Raw genomic sequence first — 24,966 nt, forward strand, 5'->3', positions numbered from 1 at the left:
GTATATATATACACATATACATACATATATACATACACACACAGACACGCATATAGTGTGTGTATAATAGTATCCATGGGGTAGGGGACAGAAAAAGAAAGAAAAAAAAAAGAAAGTTACATGATAATTTTATTATATATTTAAAAGGAATGGCAACTTGTACATAATAGATTTGCAGTAACGTGTAATCTTTTTTAAAAAATTCTACTATGTTATGGAAATGCTTGTGTTGTTTCATAAATTAGAATAAAAATTTTTAAAACAAGCTATAAGATACTTGTACTCAATTTGGGAAAACTTACTGATTTGGGCAACTCACTAATTAGCCTTGTGTACTTGAAAGTAAGATCTTTGAGAGTGGGGCTCTTATATTATTTATCTTTTCATCTTTCCCAGTACCTAGTACATAATATTAGCTAACAGCAGTTAGGTGTCACAGTGGATAGAATGCTAAGCTTGGAGTTGGGAAGACTCATGAAGTGGCCTCAGACACTTACTAGCTGTGTGACTCCCAACAAGTCAGTTAACCTTGCTTGCTTCAGTTCCTTCATCTGTAAAATGAGCTGGAGAAGGAAAAAGCAAACCACTCTAGTAATTTTGTCAAGAAAATCTCAAATGGGGTCACAAAGAGTTGGACACAACCAAAATGACTGAACAAGATTTATATAAGCACTTTAATGTTTGCAAAGCATTTTACATTTGCATTTGATCCTCACAAGAACTGCATGAGGTTTGATGCTCTCCAAATGTTTGTCTTTACTCATGAGGAAACTGAAGCTGAGAGGTTAAATAATTTTGCCTCGAACCACAAAACTACTAAATATCTTAGGAGAAATTAAAATACTGGTCATGATGACTCCTAGCCCAATGGATCTTTCCAGTACACCACACCTTCTCCCCTAGTACAACCTACCTATAAGCTTTTGAATGAGGGGTTCCCACCCTGTCTGAACATTTAGTAGAGTGTGAGACACAGTCATTGACCATGAACTGAAGACATCTGTGCTACAGAGGGAGCTCTGTGCAGGTTTTCTTTAAAGAAAGCTCTGTATTATAGAAGATGTAACAGTATAAAGAATGGGTTCATGGGAATTGGAATTAGAACTTCACTGTATGGCTAAGGTCAAGCTTCATTTAGTCTTTCTCTAAGCATCATTCTTCATAATTGTCAGATGCATTTGTTACTTAGCCGGCAAGGCATCATCTTTTAAGACTTTTCATCCCCACCCAGCCTGACCTTTATCCTTCTACTTTTGTGTCACTTACTACCAAACCAAAGAATGTTGCTGTTGTATCAATTAATAACATCCCCCCACATACACACACACACACACACACACACACACACACACACACACAAATATGTCACAACTGCTAACAAATTGGCTAGTATTGTCAGTTGGCACAATGTTCACTTTCCTGTTTCCTGTTTTTCCCGAGAAGAGGGACTAGTACCTCCACAGGATCAGACCCTGGTAATTGTTAAGGTTTTCCTCTCTTGGGTTAAATACAGAGATATCCTACGATGTAGGATAATTGGTGTTTCCCTTCTCTGGTGCTTGTAAGAGTGGGAGTTACACACAGTATAAAAAGTAGGGGTATCCCATTCTAGACCACATGGAAAAAGATGACTTTTCCTAGAAAGTTAACTTTAAGCTAATTCTGATTTATGAGATTTCCTACATAGTGGATAGAGAGCAGGCATGGGAGTCTAAAAGATGAAGGCCCTACCTTCTATACTCAGTATGTGACTCTGCTAACATCTCTATCTCTCCGCCCCCTTCCCAGGGTAACTCTAAGGCCAGCAGAGGAGGCTGATGAGTTCTGACCTGCATCAGAGTTTCCACAATGGGTGTTCTGTATACCAATAAAAATATAATTCTGTACCCCGCAAAAATCTGGCTAATAAAACAATGCTTGCTTTATTTCTTAAGTTCATGATAAAATAAATTTAATTTAAAAATAAAACAATGAAGAAAACTCTACCTCATTAGCAGACCTAGCCTTTATATCAATATACACAGGAGTATAGCTAGATGGCTCAGTGAATAGAGTATTGCACTTGGAGTCAGGAAAACTTGGGTTCAAATCCAGCCTCAGACACTTATTAGCTGTGTGACCCGGGTAAGTCATTTAACCTCAAAATTTTCATTATAAAATGAGGATAATAATAGTACCAACTTCCCATAACTGTTGTGAAGATCAAATGAAATGATATTTGCAGCAAATATTAAAATTCTATGTTAATGCTAGCTATCATTATAACTGGGCAGCTAAATGGTGCGATGGATAGTGTCCAGCCTAGAGTGAGGAGGACTCATCTTCCTGAGTTCAAATATGGCTTCAGACACTTACTAGCTGTGTAACCCTGGGCAAGTCATTTAATGCTGTTTGCCTTCGTTTCCTCATCTGTAAAATGAACTGTGGAAGGAAATGGCAAACTATTCTAGTATCTTTGCCAAAAAACAAACAAACAAACAAAAATAAAACAAATGGGCTCCATTTGGAACAGGGGTTCCGTGTATCTCCATGACTCTGAGAAACAGAAAACCCTTTACTTGTTCTGCTTTCCAGCCCAAACACTGCAAGCCAACGGGCAACCATAAATAGAGTTGGACAAAACTAAACAGCAATAACAACAATTATTATTATTATTGTTATTCTTTAAATACACTAATATTCCAAGGATCTGTGATTTTAGCCTTTTGAGGCTTCTTTCTACCAAAATAAGTGATACTCTCTATACCCTTCATGAATTATTATGACAAATAAAACAAACAAAAACGAAACCACATAAGCTGGTATCCAACCTCTTAGGAAAGGGCCTCACAAAACTTAACTGGGCTGATCCTTGGGTGGCAAACTTCCAGCCTGAAGCAGGGCCCAGACTCAACCCCCAAGGTCTCCTCCACTTGTTAGGGCCTGCCATAGCTTGTACTCTTCTGGCCCAGCCTCTGAGAGCTCAGGGTCACTTTAGCACAGGACCTTTATACAGCTAAGCTATGACCCAATTTCAGTTCTGACTATAAATCCAGTGTCAAATAGGGATCATTTTGGAGTCATAGTTCCACTACCTCTCGCCCACTCCAGGAATGGTAGAATGCATTAAAATATTCCTTCCTGGGGGCAGCTGGATGGCACAGTGGATAAAGCACTGGCCCTGGATTCAGGAGGACCTGAATTCAAATCTGGCCTCAGACACTTGACACTTACTAGCTGTGTGACCCCGGGCAACTCACTTAACCAATCATTGCCTGCCCCCCCCCAAAATATATATATATATGTATGTATATGTATACACACACACACACATATATATATATACATACATATATATATATATATATATATATTCCTTCCCACTAACCCCTACAAAGGGAGATAAAAATAAACAAACCCTAAATGCATCAAAGCTTAGGACCTCAGGGATTTATTTATAAAGAGTCTCATACCTATTTGTTTCCTGTGGAGAGGAGAAGCATACATTTTCCCCGAGTTTCAGCTAATAGCTGGGGTTTTTGTTGTTGTTGTTGTTTTGGTGAGGCAATTGGGGTTAAGTGACTTGCCCAGGGTCACACAGCCAGTAAGTATCAAGTGTCTGAGGCTGGATTTGAACTCAGGTTCTCCTGAATCCAGGGCCGGTGCTCTATCCACTGTACCACCTAGCTGCCCCAATAGCAGGTTTTTAAATAATCTAATGCTCAAGCTACATTTGACACAGTTGAGCCAACTCGGGGGTTCCATGTATCTCCATGCCACCAAGATACAGAAAACCCTTCACTTGTTCTGCTTTCCAACCCAAACACTGCAAGCCAACAGGCAACCATAAAAAGCCATTGGCTACAAGGAGCAGCTCTCCCTGCCCCCAGTAAATCCTCTCCTTCTTGAAACAACTAGAAGAATGGTGCCTCCATCAGTCAGGTCGGTCAACAGATGGCCTTACTCATTTGCACATGTTAAATATTTGTACATGCAAACTTGAAAAGCTTCTGGCAACTTCTGTGCTTTTTATCTCAGCCCTTCGAAAAGGAAAAAAAAACACTAGAGGAGAAGAAAACAGAAAGTAGATGTACTTGTTGGCAGGCCTCTCCTTTCATTTTAATGTTTTTGATTATATGTAGAAACCTAAGAAGACACTCTTATATTTGGGTGCTTGACATATTGGTCTTAAACTGAGGGAATAGTTTGCAATTTGATTCTCACACTTTTCTAGCTAAAGGAGCTAACAGGTGTTAGAAGTAGAACATTGTGATAGAAAGAGCCCTGCATTTGGAATCAGAGAGCTTTGGTTCAAATGCTTGCTCTGCTCATTGTTACTTGTGTGACTTCAGGTTAATCAAGCAATAAAAGACTTATTAAGTACCTTGTAACTGAATGTATTAATTTGATCATTGACAACGCTATGCTAAGGTTTAGTAAAAATCCAGCAATTCGATGATGAGTGAGATGAGCAGAACCAGAAGAACATTGTACACAGTATCATCAACATTGAGTGTTGACCTACTGTGATGGACTATATTCTTCTCACCAATGCAATGGTACAGAAGAGTTCCAGGGAACTCATGATAGAAGAGGATCTCCAAATCCAAGAAAAAAAAGAGAAAGAAAGAACTGTGGAGTATAGATGCTGATTGAACCATATTATTTCTTTTGTTTTGGGTGCTGTTGTTTTTTTTTTCTATTTTGAGGTTTTGCATCACTGCTCTGATTCTTTCTCTTGTAACAGGATTAATGCAGAAATAGGATTAATGTTATTATGTGTATATATATGTGTGTGTATATATATATCTATATGTATATGTATAGAGATATATAGATATAACCTATATCAGATTATCTGCTGTCTAGGGGAGGGGGGAGGGAGGGGGGGGAGGGAGAAAAATCTGAAATTGTAAAGCTTGTATAAACAAAAGTTGAGAACTATCTTTACATGTAATGGAAAAAATATCCCATAAAAAAAAATCCAGCAATTCAAACAGTTAAAGAAAAGAATCCAGCTTTCCAAACCAGAGTCCAGAATCCAGTTTTCCAGATCAGAGTCCAGAGTCCAGAGCCCAGTTTTCCAGACCAGAATCCAGCTTCCTCCTGATGACATCTTACCATTTTAAGAAGACAAGAGAACTCAGAGACTTTATATGAACAGTTTTTGTTTTGTTAGTTTTTGTTATCTCCTTCTATTATTATATACCATCTGTAACATGTACTCTCTGCAGAGGCCTTCCCTCTGCAAGACCAATGTCAAAGTGTCGCGTTCATGAGGGACTGCCCCTCTGGTCAAAACTTTTCTCTCTCCCTTTTCTATATTGATATTACCATATTATTAGTTAGCATAGGATATTATTTTTGGCTGCTTCATTGAGCAAACTCATTCGTTTTTTTCAAATGAAACAAAGGGGGGAATGTGGTAAAAATTATTTGACCATGAGATGTGGTATGATAACCTTTCCATAACATTTTCCAGGTGTCATGAACATATTACTAAATTTGGCTTTGATCCGGACACCTTGTGGTAAGAAGTGTTATAGATTGCATAACTACCTCAACCCTCTATTATATAAAGGAGGGGATGTAATTAAATGTATTAATTTGATTATTGACAACTCCTACTGCCATTAAAATTGGTGAAAAAGACTCGTGGATTCATTGTTCTCATGTAATGCCTCCTATATACAGGAATTACAGACTAGGCTATGCGAACTCCATGAGTCAGGAGCTGTGGTCCAGGCATGATCTTTAGACTTTTCATTGCACAATTTAAATTCAGGAGATAAAATATATGTAAAGAATTTTCAGAGAACCAGTGGAACCCAGCCCGCTTGGGAGGGACCTTTTCAGGTATTATTGACAACAGGATTGAAAGGAGTGCATGTGGTTTGGTGTTCAGTCTTTTCAGAGATTCGCGGTCTGGTGGGAAGTTTGGGATTCAGTGAGTTTTATAAAGGAATAGACTAAGTTTAGATCTAAGATTATTCATTTGTATTTTTCCTTCCTTATTTCCCTAATTGGTTTCAACTCTTGTTATCTAATTAATTCCCAAGCAATAAAATAAAAAAACCTGATCCATCATAGATAAAAGCTCAGTGGCTCCTTTTTCTTAAGGAAAGTTAAAGGGGGAGATTAATGCTCCATATATCTAATTTGGCTCTCACAACCTACTGTATGGCAGGTATTACTAGCTCATTTTTAATTTATGGAATAAAACAAGCATCATCATAACATAGTACAATAAAAACGATGATTGCCCATGAAACTGTGAATCTATTATATAACTTGCAATTCCTTTCAAATATATAATAAAGTTATCGTGTAAATTTCTTTTTTTCTTTTTTTTCTTTCCCTCCCCCAGCCCATCCTAGATATGGCTACCATTAGGCACAAATAGGCATATATATTTTAAATTATTCTATACATACTTCTATTTATCAGTTCTTTATCTGGATGCAGATAGCGTCTTTCTTCATATGTCCTTTATAGTTAATTTGGGTATTTATAATAGTCAAAATGACTTATTCCCTCAATCATTCTTGTTGGGGGTTTTTTGTTTGTTTTTTGCAGGACAATGAGGGTTAAGTGACTTGCCCAGGGTCACACCACTAGAAAGTGTCAAATGTCTGAGGTCAAATTTGAACTCAGGTCCTCCTGAATGCAGGGCCAGTGCTTTATCCACTGTGTCATCAGCTACCCCCATCCTCAAAGTCATTCTTAAAACAATATTGCCATTGCTGCATACAATGTTCTGTTGGCCCCGCCCAACCAACTAATTAATTAATTAAATGGTTAGACTTACTAAATTAAATATCTATTATTATTAATAATCACTAAAATTACCAAATTAGTTAATTAACCTGTCTAGGCCTAAGTTTTCTCATCTAATATGTAAAATAAAGGGGTTAGAATGGACCTATGAACAGAGTAGAATCTCAGCTGGGACCTGAAGTAAGTAAGCAAAGGATTACAAAATGCAGACACAACGTGGGAGAGGATTTTTAAGTATGAAAGAGAGCCTGGGCAGATATGACAAAGTATATTCTTTTTTTTTTTTTTTTTGGTGAGGCAATTGGGGTTAAGTGACTTGCCCAGGGTCACACAGGTAGTAAGTGCTAAGTTCCTGAGGCCGGATTTGAACTCAGGTACTCCTGACTCCAGGGCTGGTGCTCTATCCATTGTGCCATCTAGCTGCCCCACAAAGTATATTCTTGTGTTCCTCTAGTAGAAGGCATTGTCATGGCTTAAAATACAGGAAGAGATGCTTAATAAAAAGTTAAACCTCATAGTCTCATGCAGATGGTATTTAAGACAAAAAATGCCAGCCCTGGATTCAGGAGGACCTGAGTTCAAATTCGACCTCAGACACTTGACACTTACTAGCTGTGTGTCCTTGGGCAAGTCACTTAACCCTGATTGCCTCACAAAAAACAAAACAAAACAAAATCCCCAAAAGCAAAAAATTAAAACAGTGGGAAAACCAGGATGGGTATTTTCTCCCCAAACCTACATAAATAAAAAAGGATTGATATAACACATATTTGGTGCTTGTAAGAGAATTTGATGCTTACAAGAGAACTTAATGGGCAGCTGGGTAGGGCCTAGAGTCAGGAAGGCTCATCTTACTGAGTTTAAATCCAGTCTCAAACACTTACTAGTTGTATGGCCCTGGGCATGTCACTCAACCCTGTTTGCCTCAGTTTCCTCATATGTAAGAGGATCTGGAGAAGGAAATGACAAACCACTCCAGTATCTCTGCCAAGAAAACCCCAAATGGGGTTCTGAAGAGTTGGACATGACTGTAAAATGACTGAACAACAATGACAAAAGGGAACTTTGCCCAGAGATCTCTGCTTTCTAGTCTCAAGAGGCTAGAAAGATCTAGACATTTATAACCAACATACAGCAGACAGCAGACAACCTAGAGAAGTAAAGGAAACAAACAACATTATAATCAAGTTCACTGCCATCTTTCTCTGCAATTGCAGAGTCATACAAAACCATTAGAAAGCCCAACAATGGAAAGCCATCCCATATCAGATATTTAAAAGACTAAGAAATCTATTCGTTTATAGAATTTGTCAGTGCAGGACCTACAAATGAAAATATATTACACTAAGTACTCATAGGGGAACTGGTAGAAGTCCCTTAAATATTTTGTTGAATGAGCTGGTATGAACAAGTAAACAGGAAGGTCAAGAAATTAGACTCAGCAAAGGATCCTGTTGAATATATATCTCCAGAGAGAATCCAAAGGAGAGATGGTGAATCAATATCCTAATATAGATGACTGAATATCCATCATGGAAAGCAGACTGTTCCCAAGGTGACCACTTTCTGCTTTGATAGGTGAGACAAGTGAAACCCCAAAATAGACAATTTTATGTCTATTACATATCCACTGTCTCAAGGAAACAAAGGTCTTAGACAGTACCAACCTACCAAGAGTCATGGACAGCCCTAAAAGCCCTCAAGTATCACAGTCGCAGAATTAAGCTGTTGGCTAATGTTTACAAAAAACATCTTGCCCATGGAAAGACAGAGCATACAAAAGTGCCAGTAACTCTCACAGTAGTGCTGAAACTATTCGACCAGTGACTAAGCTAATATGTTGTATGATGGATAACGCATGAGTTGAATCACCCAAATAACACAAGTGTTAGCTAGAAAATACAACATACTGTATTCTATAGAGGATACCAAATAAATGATGCACAGCATAGAAAACTTGCCATAGGAGAATTTGCTGTATATGAACATTGTATATGATGAATCGGCTAATATATGAAATACATTTTATGTGATTATAATAGCTGGTGTAATTAGCAATGAGTATTGAGACATTTGCCTTTATTCCCCTTGAGTAACTGGATGAATGTTTCTGCCCAAAGGGAGATGAATGATAATGAATGGGGCAAGTAAGTAAAAGAGAACAGTGTCAGGGAGCAGAGGAAAAGGGGGAAAAAAAGATTTGGTATATTTCCCTTTTACCTTGCCCTAGAGAGATGGCATTTGGAGAATGCAGAACTCCAATTTTAATCCAGCTTGAACTGAGAAATTGGTGAACTGAATGACCAAACTATGGAACCATTGCATAAAAAGAAATTTGAGAGTCATGTGTGGGAGGAAGTTAGAGACATTTAGATTTGAAGTGTTTTACCAGAAATAGTTACTTAGGGATTGTCAGGACCTCAACATATGTCCAATTACCATTGCTATCTCAAGTTTTACCCATAATTTTATAGGCATATGATACAGCAATTTGGAAGGAGAAGACATAAACTTTTTTATACCATAATTCACCAAAAGCTGTAAGAACAAATTTGAGGCGATCAGGAAAGATCTTGCCTTTTTCAATTCATGGTGATTCCACTTTCCTTTTATGAAGAGTATAATATAAATTGTCTAGTCTACAGGGCCAGAGGGAAAAGAACCCAACTGTACAAAAACATTCATAGTAGCACTCTTTGCTGGAACAAAACAACTATAAACAAAGTGGATGCTATCAGTTGGAGAATGGCTATTTTTAAAATTTAATCATTCAAATAGCAATAGTGGGATCAGAGAGGTGATCCCAAATGCAATTTACAAAGATCTGCTTATGTCTTTACTAGAACCTTTCAACTCATGTAATCTTAATCATCTTTGTAAAATAAAGCTACTTCAAAATAGTTTTCATATCATTTAAAAAATTTTTTAATTTAATATTTAAATATACAAACAATATAAACCTATAAAAGTATACAAAAAAGGACCAAGAAAGCAATAAAGAATTCAACAATACTAGATTATAAACCCCTTGAGGGCAAGGCCTATGTCGTGATTTCATTTGCAAATCCCCAGGGCCTAGATTCATTCAATGAAATGCAACTGAATATAAGAATGATTTTTAAAGCCATCTGTGGAATGACTGGCATTATGAAGTAAAGAGACAAAACTGATCTTTTTTCTTCGCAAAACATGATGATTACAGAATAAATTATGGCTGCAAATAGAATAAAAATTATACTAATCTAGAAGGCTAAATTATAAGCAACCACTTGACAGCCATCTGGCGGAGTAGTTGTAGAAAGGATTCATGTATCAGGTAGGCTCTTTTATTCGATGACTTCCAAGGTCCCTTCAAAATCTAGAATTCTAGGATTCCAAAGGAACAAGAAAACCCAACCACAAGTTTTTTTGAAAATATAATTTTATTATAACCATTATATGCTAAACTAACAAAATAATGCCAAGTAAATATTCTGTGGGGCCTGCTTTAATGAGGGTTTAGGAATCTACAATGCTTGCAAAAATGATTGCTACTAGGGTAGTTTTGTAAAGAACTTTGAAAAGATTTTGTGTTCTTAAGTAAACTAAACACCATTTTATTGACATGATTTGTTTAGCAAATATTATTTTCATGGACAGTACAAGCTACATTTAACCTTAGAAATGGGATGAGGGAAATCCTATCTAAGCCATCTCACAATTAACACATTCCTAATTTACTTTGTCTACCTTCTTTCCCTCGTCAATCAACAAGTATTTACCTCACATCAGACACTATGCTAAAAGCTGGAGATACAAAGAGGGCAAAACATTTCCTGTCTCTAAGGAATTTACATTCTAATGAAGGATACAACATATCCAAATATAGTATATAAGATATCTACAAAGTAGAAACCAGGTTAACATTGGAAGGGAAAGCACTAACCACAGTAGGACCAAGAAAGACCTCCTGTAGAAGACGAAGATTTAGGTAAGTCTTTTTTTTATTTAATTTTTTTTTTGGTGGGGCAATGGGGGTTAAGTGATTTGCCCAGGGTCACACAGCTAGTAAGTGTCAAGTGTCTGAGGCCGGATTTGAACTCAAGTACTCCTGACTCCAGGGCCGGTGCTCTATCCACTGTGCCACCTAGCTGCCCCTCTAATTACCTCTTGCATGGACTATTGCAGTACCCTCTTACTTGGTCTCCCTGACTTAAGTCTATTCCCACTATATAGAAGCACAACATAGCTGAGCTATAAACTATAACATAGTTTACCGGACCTTAGAGATCCCAATACTAATTCTTTCTGTGTAACCCAAGGTTAGACATACCTTCAATCTCAACATCAGCCCAAAGTGTTGCACCTCCTTGATCCATAACTCTAAAATTACTCTCTGACTCTGTTTCTCACTCCTCTTAAACCTATTATCAGTTCTTACTATAACCTACAGTCACTTGGTCCTTCCAAGTAGTCTTCATGACCCCAAGCAGGCTGTGGCCCCTGCTCTATTCACTCTCATGACTTCAAAATCTTCACTTTATCATTAATCAATTCAACTTAACATTGTCTTCTACCCTGGAATCCTTCGTCTCACCATTCTGTTGTCATTCATCCCTTTCCAAATGCCAACGTTGGATCAGTGCTGCCTACTGCTAGCCTTTTTCATGTTTGTCTTGTACTGTTCTCTAGCTGCTTGAAATGTTCCTCTATAAATTTGTGCTACCTAAACTTAACCAGGTCTTTTTTTTTTCTTTTTTTTTTTTTTGCGGGGCAATGGGGGTTAAGTGACTTGCCCAGGGTCACACAGCTAGTAAGTGTCAAGTGTCTGAGGCTGGATTTGAACTCAGGTACTCCTGAATCCAGGGCCAGTGCTTTACCACTGTGTCACCTAGCCACCCCCAACTTAACCAGGTCTTAACTGCTGCATTTAAGCCTTTCATTCTTCCCTGGCTAAAACAGATGTGAAGGATTATATTCCAAACTTCTTCTTGAACCAGCTATACCACTTCTAATAACCTCAATAGGTTAAATCTCAGTAAAAGGCTTCATCGCCAACTTCAATGAAAAAATCAACAGCCTGAAATTATCCCTTGCAAATTCCATTTTCTCCCCATTTCTACACATGAAACCAGTAGCTGACCCTTCCAGTTCTAAGGCTATGAACTTATGGCCTATGCCTCATACACTATGGATGGGTACACCACAAGGTTCTTTTCTGGCCCTTCTTCTTTGCTTTCTCTATACTCTCTATGTAATCTCATTAGCTACTATACTTTCCTCTATCTCTATGCATATGATGTCATATAAAAAATATATATTCATATATATACATATATAAATGTATCTATATATACATATATGTGAGTGTGTGTATGTGTATACCCATCTATCAATATCTATATATCTATCAATATATCTCATTCTCTATACATATATGTGCGCGCGCGCACACACACACACACACACACACACACACACACCTTAGCCCAGCGCTCATCTCCTTCTCAAACTCCAATTCTACATCTCCATCTCCCTGTCCCAATGGCATTTCAAACTCAACATGACCAAAAGAGATGCCATTATCTTTCCCCTTAAACTCACCCCTCCTCCTCGGTCTATTTAAGATACCCCCTTCTTCCTAGTCACCAGGTATACAACCTCATCTTCAACTCTTCACTCAAACTCACCTCACCTATACATTTGCAAAGCTTATCAATTCTAGTTCCATAGCTATGTCTGGTAACTGTCCTCTTCTCTGCATTTACTTCTCAACCATCCTACCTCTGGCCCTTATGACCTTATGACCTTTGGTCCCAGACTGCTGCAATAGGCTCCTATTTACTCTCCCTGAATCTAGGCTTTCTCCATTTTAGTCCATCCTCCACTCAGCCACCAAAGCAACATTCCTACAACACATGTTTGAACATGTCACTCTCTCCCAATAAACTCCAGTGATGCCTTATTATCTCTATGATCAAATATCAACTTTTCTGTTTGTCATTTCAAGCCCTTCAAAGACTGGCTCCAGTTTGCCTTTTCAAAATGATTATACTTTTTTTTCCCCTCACAAACTAGAGTTTAGCCAAAGTAGGCTTCTTGCTATTACTCACCCATGACATTCAATCTTCTATCTCTGTTACTTCCCACAGGCCTCCCCCCATACCTGGAATGCAACTTCTCCATCTCTTCCTACCTCTCAAAATCCCTAGTGTCCCTCAAAACTCAGCTCAAGTCTCACTTTCTATGTTTATGAGGTTTTTCCTGATCCATCCAGTTTTTATTCCGTCCCTCTCATATTTATTTTATTCTTATTTATGTTAAATATATTTTATTTAAATATACAATACTTTTATTTTATATATCTTATACTTATTTCACATACATATTTTCTTTCCCAATAGAATGTAAATTCCGTGAATGTGAAGGCTATTTAATTTTTTTCTTTGTAGCCAAACTACCTACTACCCACTAGGCATTTAATACACACATAATGATTGACTAGTTGAGAAAAGAGAATGCTCAGAACAACTATGACAGGAAATGTGAGAGTCAATGAAATAGTGGTTTCTAAAATACCCCACTTAAGAGAAGATGACCCATGTTTGTAGAAAGCCCAGTAGTCTTCCCATTTGATAACTTCCTACAGAGGTGGATGGTAGGCATTATTAGTAGGGCAAAAATGGCTCATCTAATAGGTCAGAAATTCAAGGGTGGAAGAGATGACACTACTGAAATGTCTAACAATGAAGATAGCTGGACAAAAGAGACACAGGAAAGGATCGATAGACTAAGCAAATGGAGGAGAATAATTCTTGGGCACTGGAACATCTCTTTAACCACAAGATAAGTAGTTATGGATGTATTCCTTTCCCACAGACCCTGATGGTATCTGTAGTTTGCTTTTAGTTTTGTGCAGTCTGGAGATCTGATGCTCTATTACTTTTTTAATTATTATTTTTTTTTTGCAGGGCAATGAGGGTTAAGTGACTTGCCCAGGGTCACACAGCTAGTAAGTGTCAAGTGTCTGAGGCCGGATTTGAACTCAAGTCCTCCTGAATCCAGGGCCTGTGCTTTATCCACTACACCACCTAGCTGCCCCCATGTTCTATTATTAAAGGCCCCATTGTCACATAAATCTCACCTGGACTTCTGAATCAGCATCAACATGCTGTAGCTGAAACCAAGTATCTCTGTTATGGTATTTCTGGAGGTCTTCCTTCTGAATGGCCACTTTTCCTAAAGGCACAAGGCAAAAGAAAAGAAACACAGTATAAGATCATGAATCTACCAGCTTAGACCAGTTTCTTTAAGAGAACACTTAATCCATTCATCATCCAAGATTATTTATTCTAAATAGAGACACCAGTTAAATTACTCGTCTCATAGTCTTCATTTTCCCATGACCTGGTTTTTCCAAAACTCCAGTGACATTTAGATTTCAGAAACTTTACAATGTAACATTTTCAAGGTACAAGCTTTCCCCATCTCCTTCACAAATTCTAGCCCTTTAAAATAATGACCCCACTGACTGATCTTCCTAATAGCCAATTGCTATGAAATGAAAAATATTATAATGACTTGAATTTAAGGAATTCTGCACATCTCTACATGGTGCTCAAAGCTGTCCCATATATCCTGAACATATCCACAGGGAGAGAAGAGATAGGTATTATTATTATTGTTGTTGTTATTATTATTATTATCCTCACCTTATAGATGAGGAGGAAGGAAACCAGGGATGTATTGAAACACTAAGGTAGTGCAAAGTAGTAACTCAAGCTTATGCATGGTCATCAGTTTAGCTCATGAATTGACACCTGAAGTTGACAATGAGACAATAACAAATAATTTGCTTTCCACATAAAGTGGTAAAGCATATGATTCCACAAATCAAATTTCATTACGTTCAGGGCAATACAGTTATCTGCATTTTAAAAATAAATCCGGGTCATATAGTACTTTTAGGGCTGGGGAGGAACACAGTTCCCCCTAACATGGTTCCTTCTTCTCACAATTTACTTGGTCATCATAGCACCTAGAGGTAGGTTGCCATGTTTGGAAGAAGGGAAAGGGAAGTCTGGCGTAGAGGAGAGGACACTGGATTAAGAGCAAGTTCTTTTGCTCTCAAGTTTGGGCTCCAGCCAAAATTACATAACTCAACAATCATCAAACTTTCTTCACCTGTAAGTGGGGTTAATACCACATTTACTACCTATTTCACAAAGTTCTTGTGAGGAAAGCATTTTGCAAACCATAATGTGCATAGAAAATATGAATATGATGTATAATTCTTGATTCCATCTGTGGCCCCTGATACTTATGTAACCACAGGCAAATTACTTAATTTCTCTAAGACTCTGGTTTTTATAAATAAAGGAAGGAGACTGAACTCAATGATCTCCAAGGTCCAACAGCTGGGTAGCTCAATGGATAGAGCACTGAACTTGAAGTCAGAAAGACCTGAGTGCAAACCATGTATTACCCTGTAGTAGTAATAATGTTAGTAGTGGTGGTGGGTGGTAGTAGCAGCATTTGAGCTCTAAATCTATGATTCTATGAACTCCATCAAGGGGCCAAATTATTTCCCAATTCAATCTACTCCCCTTCTCTAACAAACCAATCCTGTCTGTTTCTAGTGATATAGGTTAGCTAGAAGGGCCAAGGGAATAGGGTGCTATCTTCTGAGAGACAAATAGAGATGTAGAGGAACATTCCTGCCATTTGAGATGCCTGCTCCACACCTCTCTACTTATTTGAACCTATCCTTCAAAGTTCAGCTTAAGCAAAGTCCCACCTCCTCTGTAAAATGTTTCATGACCACCTCCAGTTCATAATGATCGTTCTCCTTTTTGAACTTCTTTAGCACAGTGTTTTTCCTTGTCAACCATTTGGAACTTATTTTTGCTTTTTAACTCCTCATGTGTTCATGACTTGTTTCTCCAACTAAACCCACATCGTAAATTTTCTGGGGGCAGAGATTATGCCTTAAATATCTTTGTTGTTTCCATGGCACTAAGCACATAGCTACCATTAAATATACATTTATTGATCAGCACAGTTCCTGGCACATAATACATAGTTAATTAGTGCTTATTGGCTGACTGAGTAGCTAATGTGGATTTCCTTCTTTAACAGTAGCTCATTCTTGCCTATGCAGTACCTCTCAAAAGGTAACCAGAAGCAGAGGTTTTGAGATGGGGAAAAGGGTGACAGATCCATCAGCTTTTAGATGTCAGTTGGTCCTTAAGAAATAAGGTTGGCAGGGAAGCTAGGTGGCGCAGTGGATAGAGCATCGGCCCTGGAGTCAGGAGTACCTGAGTTCAAATCCAGCCTCAGACACTTAACACTTACTAACTGCGTGACCCTGGGCAAGTCACTTAACCCCAATTGCCTCACTAAAAAAAAGAAAAAAAAAAGAAATAAAATTGGCAACTTCTTGGAAACCAGAAACTTGCCATAACAAATAGATGATTACTTAAAGGTAATCAATTCACCAGTTGTAGGAATGAAGCCAACAGAAATGACAACTTTGCTAGTCAGATCTCGGTAATACTATACTAATGAAGCCAAGGGAAGCTAGGTTAGCTTCCCATTTATTCTTTCTAATGTCTTACAAAAACTTGCTATTAATTAGGGAGAGACCTGAGTTGAAATCCCACTTCTGTGGACCAAAAGTAAGTCACTTAGTCTCTTTAGCTTCAGTTTGCAAATGATACCAAAATCTATGCTCTTTAAGATACATCAATAACAATGTTATAATCAAATATTTGCTGTATGTAGGTAGCAGAGTGGAAAGAGATTGGATTTAGAGAGACATTAGTGGCACAGTGGAGAAAGCTCCAAGGCTGGAGTTCGGAAGAACTGAGTTCAAATTCAGCCTCCGGTAGTTACTAGCTGTGTGACCCTGGGCAAGTCACTTAACCCCATTTGCCTCTATAAAGTGAGCTAGGGAAGGAAATAGCAAACCCCTCCAATATCTTTCCTCAAGTGAGGTGACAGAGAATCAGACATAACAGAAACAACTGAACAATAGCAACTCCATTTGGGGTTCCACAGTCCCACTTGGAAGTTATTTCCTTTACTCCTAGTATATAGCACCTTACCCCAGAACACATGTGTATAGGCACATGTACACAAAGCCAGTTACATACAATCTGGTGGAGAAGACACTAAAAGAATAGTCTAAATAGTATCAACTATCATAGTATTATTAGCTATTATTGCTTGTTCCTGGAATTTCAGCTCAACTTCTATAGCAGGGGTCCTTATACTGTTTATGGGTGCTATGGACCCCTTTGGCAGTCTTATGAAACCTATGGATACCTTTTCAGAATAATGCTTTTAAATGCATAAAATAAAACAAAATTACAAAGGAAGACAATTACATTGAAATGCCGTTATCAAAATATTTTTTAAAAAAACAACAAGAAGATTATAGACCTCAGGTTAAGAACCTGCTCTGCAGCCTCAGCTTATTACCTGAACCTATTATCTTGTATTGAATCAATGGAAGGGAGATGAAGGAAAGAATACATTTTACAACCTCCAGCCTTTCTTTTTTTTTTAATTTCATTTTATTTATTTTTTGTTTTTGTTTTGTTTTTTGTTTTTTGTGGGGCAATGGGGGTTAAATGACTTGCCCAGGGTCACACAGCTAGTAAGTAAGTGTCAAGTGTCTGAGGCCGGATTTGAACTCAGGTACTCCTGAATCCAGGGCCAGTGCTTTATCCACTGTGCCACCTAGCCGCCCCCCTCCAGCCTTTCTATATCCCTTGTCACTTGTTTTCTGAGCTGTCAATCAAGCCAGCCAACAACAGGAAGCAGTCAATATAACCCTTACTAGTTAGCCTATTTCAGATTGACAGATCAGGCAGTTAGGAGACATAGGATAACGTCTTTATAGTTTCAACTAGTTGAAATGACACCTTTTAGAAATGAGGAGACCGAGACATAGACATAGTGTGTCCCCAGCTGCAGTTCTACTGACTTTAAATCCAGTGTTGATAGAAAAAGGAAGGGACAATTGCTTTCCCTTGTATTCTTATGTACTCCAAATAACTATTTCCAGTCCCCAATTACATACTAATATCTTCCAAACAGTCTTGGTCAGAAATGCCATCGTAGTAAAGCAAGGAGAGTATTTGAGTACAATTAACTGGGAGGGACTTGAGACCATTTGATTTTCTGACCTTTCAGATATCCACCAAGCCAACCATTTTAAGGCAGACATCTGCAGGTGAATGTATGTATAGCCTTTGCTTTTCTCACTGGAAAATTTTCCCACTTCATAAAGCAATCCTAGAACATGCTCTGGTATAATTTCCTTTGCTTCCAAACAATAGCTGCATGATTCACTGTCATATCTCCAGCAAATTATATGCCACAAGTGCATCTGTATTTTGTTTTTGCAAAAGGAACAGAGCTCACTCAGCACTGAAATAGTTACCACTATTAATTATTTTCACTTAATTGGCTTACACAAGGAGTATTTAATTCTCCACAACAGAATTCTTTTTGGTAACAATGACCTCTACTCATTAACTAGAGTAATCTATCAAACAATATACATAGAAGAGAAAACAGCACATTTAAACCTACTTAAAATGAGTACTTTATGTAGCTTTAGAATGCTTCATGGATGGAAGGAAGGAAGGAAGGAAGGAAGGAAGGAAGGAAGGAAGGAAGGAAGGAAGGAAGGAAGGAAGGAAGGAAGGAAGGAAGGAAGGAAGGAATGGAGGGAGAAAGGGAGGGAGAAAAGGAGGGAGAGAGGAATGGAGAAAGGAAAGAAGGAAAGGATGAAGAGAGAAAAAAAGGGTGAGAGGGGAAAGGGAAGGGAAGGGAAGGGAAGGGAAGGGAAGGGAAGGGAAGGGAAGGGAAGGGAAGGGAAGGGAAGGGAAGGGAAGGGAAGGGAAGGGAAGGGAAGGGAAGGGAAGGGAAGGGAAGGGAAGGGAAGGGAAGGGAAGGGAAGGGAAGGGAAGGGAAGGGAAGGGAAGGGAAGGGAAGGGAAGGGAAGGGAAGGGAAGGGAAGGGAAGGGAAGGGAAGGGAAGGGAAGGGAAGGGAAGGGAAGGGAAGGGAAGGGAAGGGAAGGGAAGGGAAGGGAAGGGAAGGGAAGGGAAGGGAAGGGAAGGGAAGGGAAGGGAAGGGAAGGGAAGGGAAGGGAAGGGAAGGGAAGGGAAGGGAAGGGAAGGGAAGGGAAGGGAAGGGAAGGGAAGGGAAGGGAAGGGAAGGGAAGGGAAGGGAAGGGAAGGGAAGGGAAGGGAAGGGAAGGGAAGGGAAGGGAAGGGAAGGGAAGGGAAGGGAAGGGAAGGGAAGGGAAGGGAAGGGAAGGGAAGGGAAGGGAAGGGAAGGGAAGGGAAGGGAAGATATACAGACAGGCATAATGTGCACAGTAGTAGGGAGTGTTAAAAATGGAACACTACTTTGACTCAATTTCTTAACTTCACAGAAACTTAAGGAGAAACACAAATTATATGGTCCTTGGGTTTTTTTCTGGCCTAGCAATCATGCAATTACAAGTGCATAATGACATACTTTAAGATCCAACCTTATAATTCTTTCCTCCGCCCTCTGCCAGAGTCAGAGGATTACATGGTCCCCTCTGTTACATGGTCCCCTCTCCATTCCTCAGCCCTTTTCTACCATCTTTTACCCTTTGGCTTATCATTCCTTTTGATCATTTTTTTTCTCCTTGCCCTTAAAACCCATAACCATTTCCAAACAATCCCTTTGTGCCCTGTTTCCTTTCAGCACATGAAATAGCCCCTAGACACATGCCTCATCTTTTCTTCAAAAGTGTTGATCAGGTGCCTAGCCCTTGGACAACTTTGTCTTTTCACCCATTGACAATATATGGTAAAACCCTGCTATAGCACAACCCCAACAATCAACATCTAGTCTTTCATGAAACATCCCTAGATCATTGAGCAATGCCTGTTCTTGTCTAATAAGACAGTGATCATCAGTGACTGCCGCACTGCCCTTGTAATTTTTTAATCCAAGCTGTTCAACTGCAAATGCAGTTGCTTCTCATGTTCATTACCTGAAAACTGAAAATGGAACAGGGAAGACACAAAGCTTTGATTTGTTTTGTGAATCCTGTAATTTACAGATCATTCGTGTTCTTTAAAAGCTGTTCTGAGACACAGTGTGAAGAGCCAATACTCCTACAGGCTTTCAGCAAGGCTATGGGATCTATTTTGATCTCCTAGGACAAGGCACATTTTCTGAGGTGCTTCTAAAATCAGGTCCCAGCTCTGCTCTTAATGAGCTGGGTGGCTTTGTTGGTTGGTTAGTCACTCTGGGCCTCTGTATTCTGCTCCGTAAAATGAGGGGGCTGGGAGCTCTCAAATTAAGTGATTATGACACGCAACCAGAGTACTGGGGGGGAAAATAACATTCTTAAATGGATAACCATTTAACTTTCATACTGAACTTTCCCACTTCCTGAGCTAGAACTTCAGGGAAAGATCAATCAATCAATCAATAAACATTTATTAAGCACCTATTGTATGCCAGATTCTGTACTAAGCTCTTAGGGATGCAAAAAGAAGTGAAAGACAGTCCCTGACCTCACACTGCCAAACTAAGGTTTAAAACCCAAAAAGCATTACAGTCATATAATAGATAAGCTACGATTTCACAATACTAGATATAAAATGATTACTAAATATCCTTTTTGATCACCGAGGGTAGTGGAAGTCCACCAGCAGCATCCACAAGCACATTAAATTGACTTTTATAATTAAATTAGGGCCATATATCATAATACTGTGTGATAAAAGCTTGGGCGAAAAAAGAATTTGTTTCTGACTTCTCTTTATTCAGGATTCTCTCTCAAATACCCTCACCTACCTCCTAATTCTTTTATGATCCAAGAGTCCATTTACCGGCACATTCAGTTACAAATCACTTTATATTGGGGACAGCTAGGTGGTGCAATGGATAGAGCACCAGCCCTGAATTCAGGAGGACCTGAGTTCAAATCTGACCTTAGACACTTGACACTTGCTAGCTGTGTGACCCTGGGCAAGTCACTTAACCCAGTTGCCTCACCAAAAACAAATAAATCACTATATATCCATCCTGTGATCACAGATTTAGAGTAGAGATAGACCTCAGAGAACAATGTCAGTCCAACTTACTCATTGTACACATGAGGAAATAGGCCCAGAGAGATTAAGTAACTTGCCCTTGGAACTTATAAGATCATGAAATGAGTGGGGAAAAGACCTCATCAGCCATCTGGAGTAACTTATTTTACAAATGTGGTAACTGAGATTTATGAAAGTTAAATTACTTGACTGAGATACCACAGGTAGCAAACATCAAAGGTGGGATCTGAACCTATATCCTCCAGTATCATTGCTCTTTTCATCATACCAATATTGTCTCCCCATGTCATCTCAAAAAAAGGTAATGACGTTTACACAGAACTACATTTTTCTTGCACAATGAAAATTTTAAAAAATATTGCCTTAGTGGGGAGGGGAATGGAAGAAACACTTGGAAGAAGTCATTTACAATATGAAAAAATTATTCCCCTGGTTTCTATCCCATTTATTTATTTAAAAAAAATTTTTTTTTAAGTGAGGCAATTGGGGTTAAGTGACTTACCCAGGGTCACACAGCTAGTAAGTGTTAAGTGTCTGAGGCCGGATTTGAACTCAGGTCCTCCTGACTCCAGGGCCGGTGCTCTATCCACTGCGCCACCTAGCTGCCCCTCTATCCCATTTATTTTTGTCACCCTACCTATTCTAGTAGGTCAATCCTGCATACTCTCAACATCTTTTCACCTTGCTACACAAGTGATATATGCTCTAGGACTTTCTGTCCTAAGGGTAGGACACCACTAATACACCAGTGAAGCACAATTATTCAATCCCTTTTTTTGAAGCTAACTGCATTAATAGTTGTCCATCATACCATATAACCCAGGAAAACTATGCACATCATCCTCCATGAAACTATAGCTGACATATTTTGAAATGGGCCAACAAGTGTTTTTTTAATATTGGTTGTTGTCTCTATTTTTGTTGTTGTTGGTTTTTTTTGGCAGGGCAATGAGGGTTAGGTGACTTGCCCAGGGTCACACAGCTAGTGTCATGTGTCTGAGGTCAGATTTGAACTCAGGTCCCCCTGAATCCAGGGCTGGTTCTCTATCCAGTGTACCACCTAGCTGCCCCCTGTTGTCTCTATTTTTAAAAAAATTATATTTTAAATGAGTATAACTTAAAACTAAGTCCATAATTAACAAAAGGAAAAAGGGGGAGATAACAGGAGACAAATGGTTCTAGAGCCTGAAGCATATTGCATCCCCTATTAGATGGGTGGAATGATAAACAATAGGTCACAGGGCCTTCACTAAGTAACATAAACTAGAATAATTTCCCCAACACTTACTGTTCTTTGTCTCTTATCAGTAAAAGAGGTTATGCTCAGGTTCCCTCTAATTTCACATGATCTGAGGTTTGAAAACTTATTTTTTCAGACCCTGTTTATTGATGTGGTTTGGATACTGAGTAGGGGATCCTTGGAGTGAAAATCTCCTTTCTCTGGGCTCAACCCAATGTCTAGCCACCTTCCTGACATACAGAGAGACTAAAGAAACACTATCAGTGGTAAGCAATGCTTTCATTATGCTGGAAGAGGTTGACTTAAAAGATAAATTCCCCCACCCCAACCCATCCCGGTCATGAGAATTGTAGACAGAGTGCACAATGAGATAAAGCACTGTGTATGGGAAAGAGAGATTTCAAAGACATATTACCTCAGATTTGAGATGGCCATTTGTGTGAATATGTCCAACACTCCACCAAATTTGGTTGAGTATTTAATACTTTGTTTTAATGGTAAGGAGAAAAGAGCACATTAAGGCAAAAAGAATGTTATGGGTTCAAATTAAAATTGAGCACTTTACCTACTGAAAAAATATCACCAAATAAACACTTCAACCAAAAGAAAACAAACACATTTTCAAAGATCATTTACTTAGGGATAATGTAACACAGCCTATAGATATTCAGAGTTTTATTGCCTGCAGTAAACCCCACGAGGAGAAATGAAGGGTCCCATTCCCCTTCGATGCTTCATCCATGAAAGGATTCCCCTCCAAAGCCCTTCCAGATCTCTACATCTGGTCCAGGCCTTTCTGTAAATCCTCCAGGAGGGAATCTGCCCATCATATGAAAGGTCTTCCTTTTGGTTCTTTTCATAGTGAAAGGAGAGCAGCATAACATTAGGCTGTCATATCTCACTTTTGATATACAGATGATCCACCTCTTTTTCTACCAACTAATCAATCAGCATTTATTAAACTCCCACTGTATGCCAGGCTTCAACCTAGGCAAGCTTACATTCTCTCTACAGAAATAAATACATACAAAATAAATAAAAGTTAAATGGGCAGGAGCGGGGGAGTTTGCCAATAGTTGAGGCATCAATAAAGGCTTTCTGTTAAAGGGGAGATGGGGAAGGGGTGCAAATTCACAGAGAAGGAAGATGTGTGCAGGGAACAACAAGAAAGCAGTCTGGCTGGATTGTACAGTATAGAAAGGAGAGTCATGTAGGTTTACTAAAGTGGGAAAAGTAGGTTGGAACCAGGCTGTAAACAGCTTTAAAAGCTAAACACAAGAGTTTATATTCACTACCAGAGGCAAGAGGAAGCCACTGGAGTTTATTGAATAGGCAAGTGACACAGAGAATCACTCTGGCAGCTGTGTGGAGAATGTATTGGAGAGGGGAGAGATTTGAGTAAGGGATAGCAATCAGGAGGCTATTGCAATAGTCCTGGAGAGATGTTATAATGTTCTAGTCAGATGTGTATTTAATGACGTCTTTTATGATGCTTTTATACCATTCATTATATGCCTTAGGTCTCTCCACCAGAGATCTCTTTGGTGCCCCTTGTATTACTTGCAATTTGCTTCTTCTAAGACAGTGACATACCATGCATGAATCAAAGCCATAAGACATCCCAGGGAAAATACTGTGTATTATAAAAATGAGTTTTCATAGTAGCACGCAGCTTGGGATTGTTATAAGTACTGTGTAATTTCCCCCAATGGTGATCCAGCCCAATCTTCCCCATTGGTTCCAAGTATATTGTAGTGCTAGCTAGATAGATTAGATAGAGAGGTAAAGACAGATGTATATCTATAGGTAGATAGATTCAGAAAATATACACAGATGGACTAACTCACTGAGCTGTTCAAGTAACTGTATACTGTAATCTGGGCACTATATATTCATCCATCTTGTTTTTCCATAGATTTCACAACCTAACCTATGAAACAGACAGGTCCCTAATCACCTCAAGGAACTATGCCAGGCTTTTTTTTTTTTTACCACACTATCTTTTCTCAAGCTACTTCCTACTTCATAATCTCTCTTGTAGGATCTTTTGTTCAGTAGCCTTATTATTTTTACCTTCAGACCTTTCCCTAAATCTGAAATATGCATTCTACCTCAATATCGCTAAGTCATAATTCTGTCTTCCTTCCTTGAAGTATTTAAACTCCTCCATGGAGTTTTCTCTAACTAGAAAAAAGATCGCAAATTCTCCATTGGTCCTTTCCTATTTAGACATCCTGATAGGATGTAAGCCCCATGAGGGGAAGGGAATCTTTCACTTTTCTGTCAATAGGAGGCACTTGATAAATACTTGTTGATAAACTGATTAATAGTAAAAGATTTGGGGGGGCAGCTAGGTGGCACACTGGATAAAGCACCGGCCCTGGATTCAGGAGTACCTGAGTTCAAATCCGGCCTCAGACACTTGACACTTACTAGCTGTGTGACCCTGGGCAAGTCACTTACCCCCCCATTGCCCTGCAAAAAAAATTAGTAAAAGATTTTTTAGTATCATCTAGTTCAACCACCTTTTATTCCAAATGAGGAACTAAGGCCCAGAGAGAAGAATAGATTTTTGCAAGGTCACATCGTGAACAAAGCTAATATTCAAACACAGATACTCTCATTGCAAACCTCTTAGCACTAGACTATGGCTGAATTTCTATCTGACCATGTTTTCTGTAATCAATGAATCAATAAACATCTATTAAACATATACTATGTACCAGGCATTGTGCTAAATGCTGGGGATACAAAAAGAGGCCAAAACAGCTCCTGCCCTCAAGGAGCTTAAAATCTAAAGGGGGAGACAACATGCAAACAAATATATACAAAGTATTCTATATACATGATAAATAGGAAATAATGAATAGAGGGAA

At 38.8% G+C, this 24,966-nt stretch overlaps 1 protein-coding gene across 2 annotated transcripts in view; it reads right to left on the reverse strand.

Moving 5' to 3' along the window:
• RASA3 (RAS p21 protein activator 3) overlaps positions 1–24,966 on the reverse strand; it is a 294,331-nt gene that overhangs the window by 122,679 nt on the left and 146,686 nt on the right. For both annotated transcript variants that reach the window (XM_043994627.1, XM_043994626.1), the window contains exon 4: positions 13,880–13,974. In XM_043994627.1, the coding sequence (XP_043850562.1) occupies positions 13,880–13,974 (95 nt within the window). The remainder of the gene's footprint in view (positions 1–13,879; positions 13,975–24,966) is intronic.

The sequence above is a fragment of the Dromiciops gliroides genome, chromosome 3 (assembly GCF_019393635.1).
Source record: "Dromiciops gliroides isolate mDroGli1 chromosome 3, mDroGli1.pri, whole genome shotgun sequence".
NCBI classification, from domain to species: domain Eukaryota; kingdom Metazoa; phylum Chordata; class Mammalia; order Microbiotheria; family Microbiotheriidae; genus Dromiciops; species Dromiciops gliroides.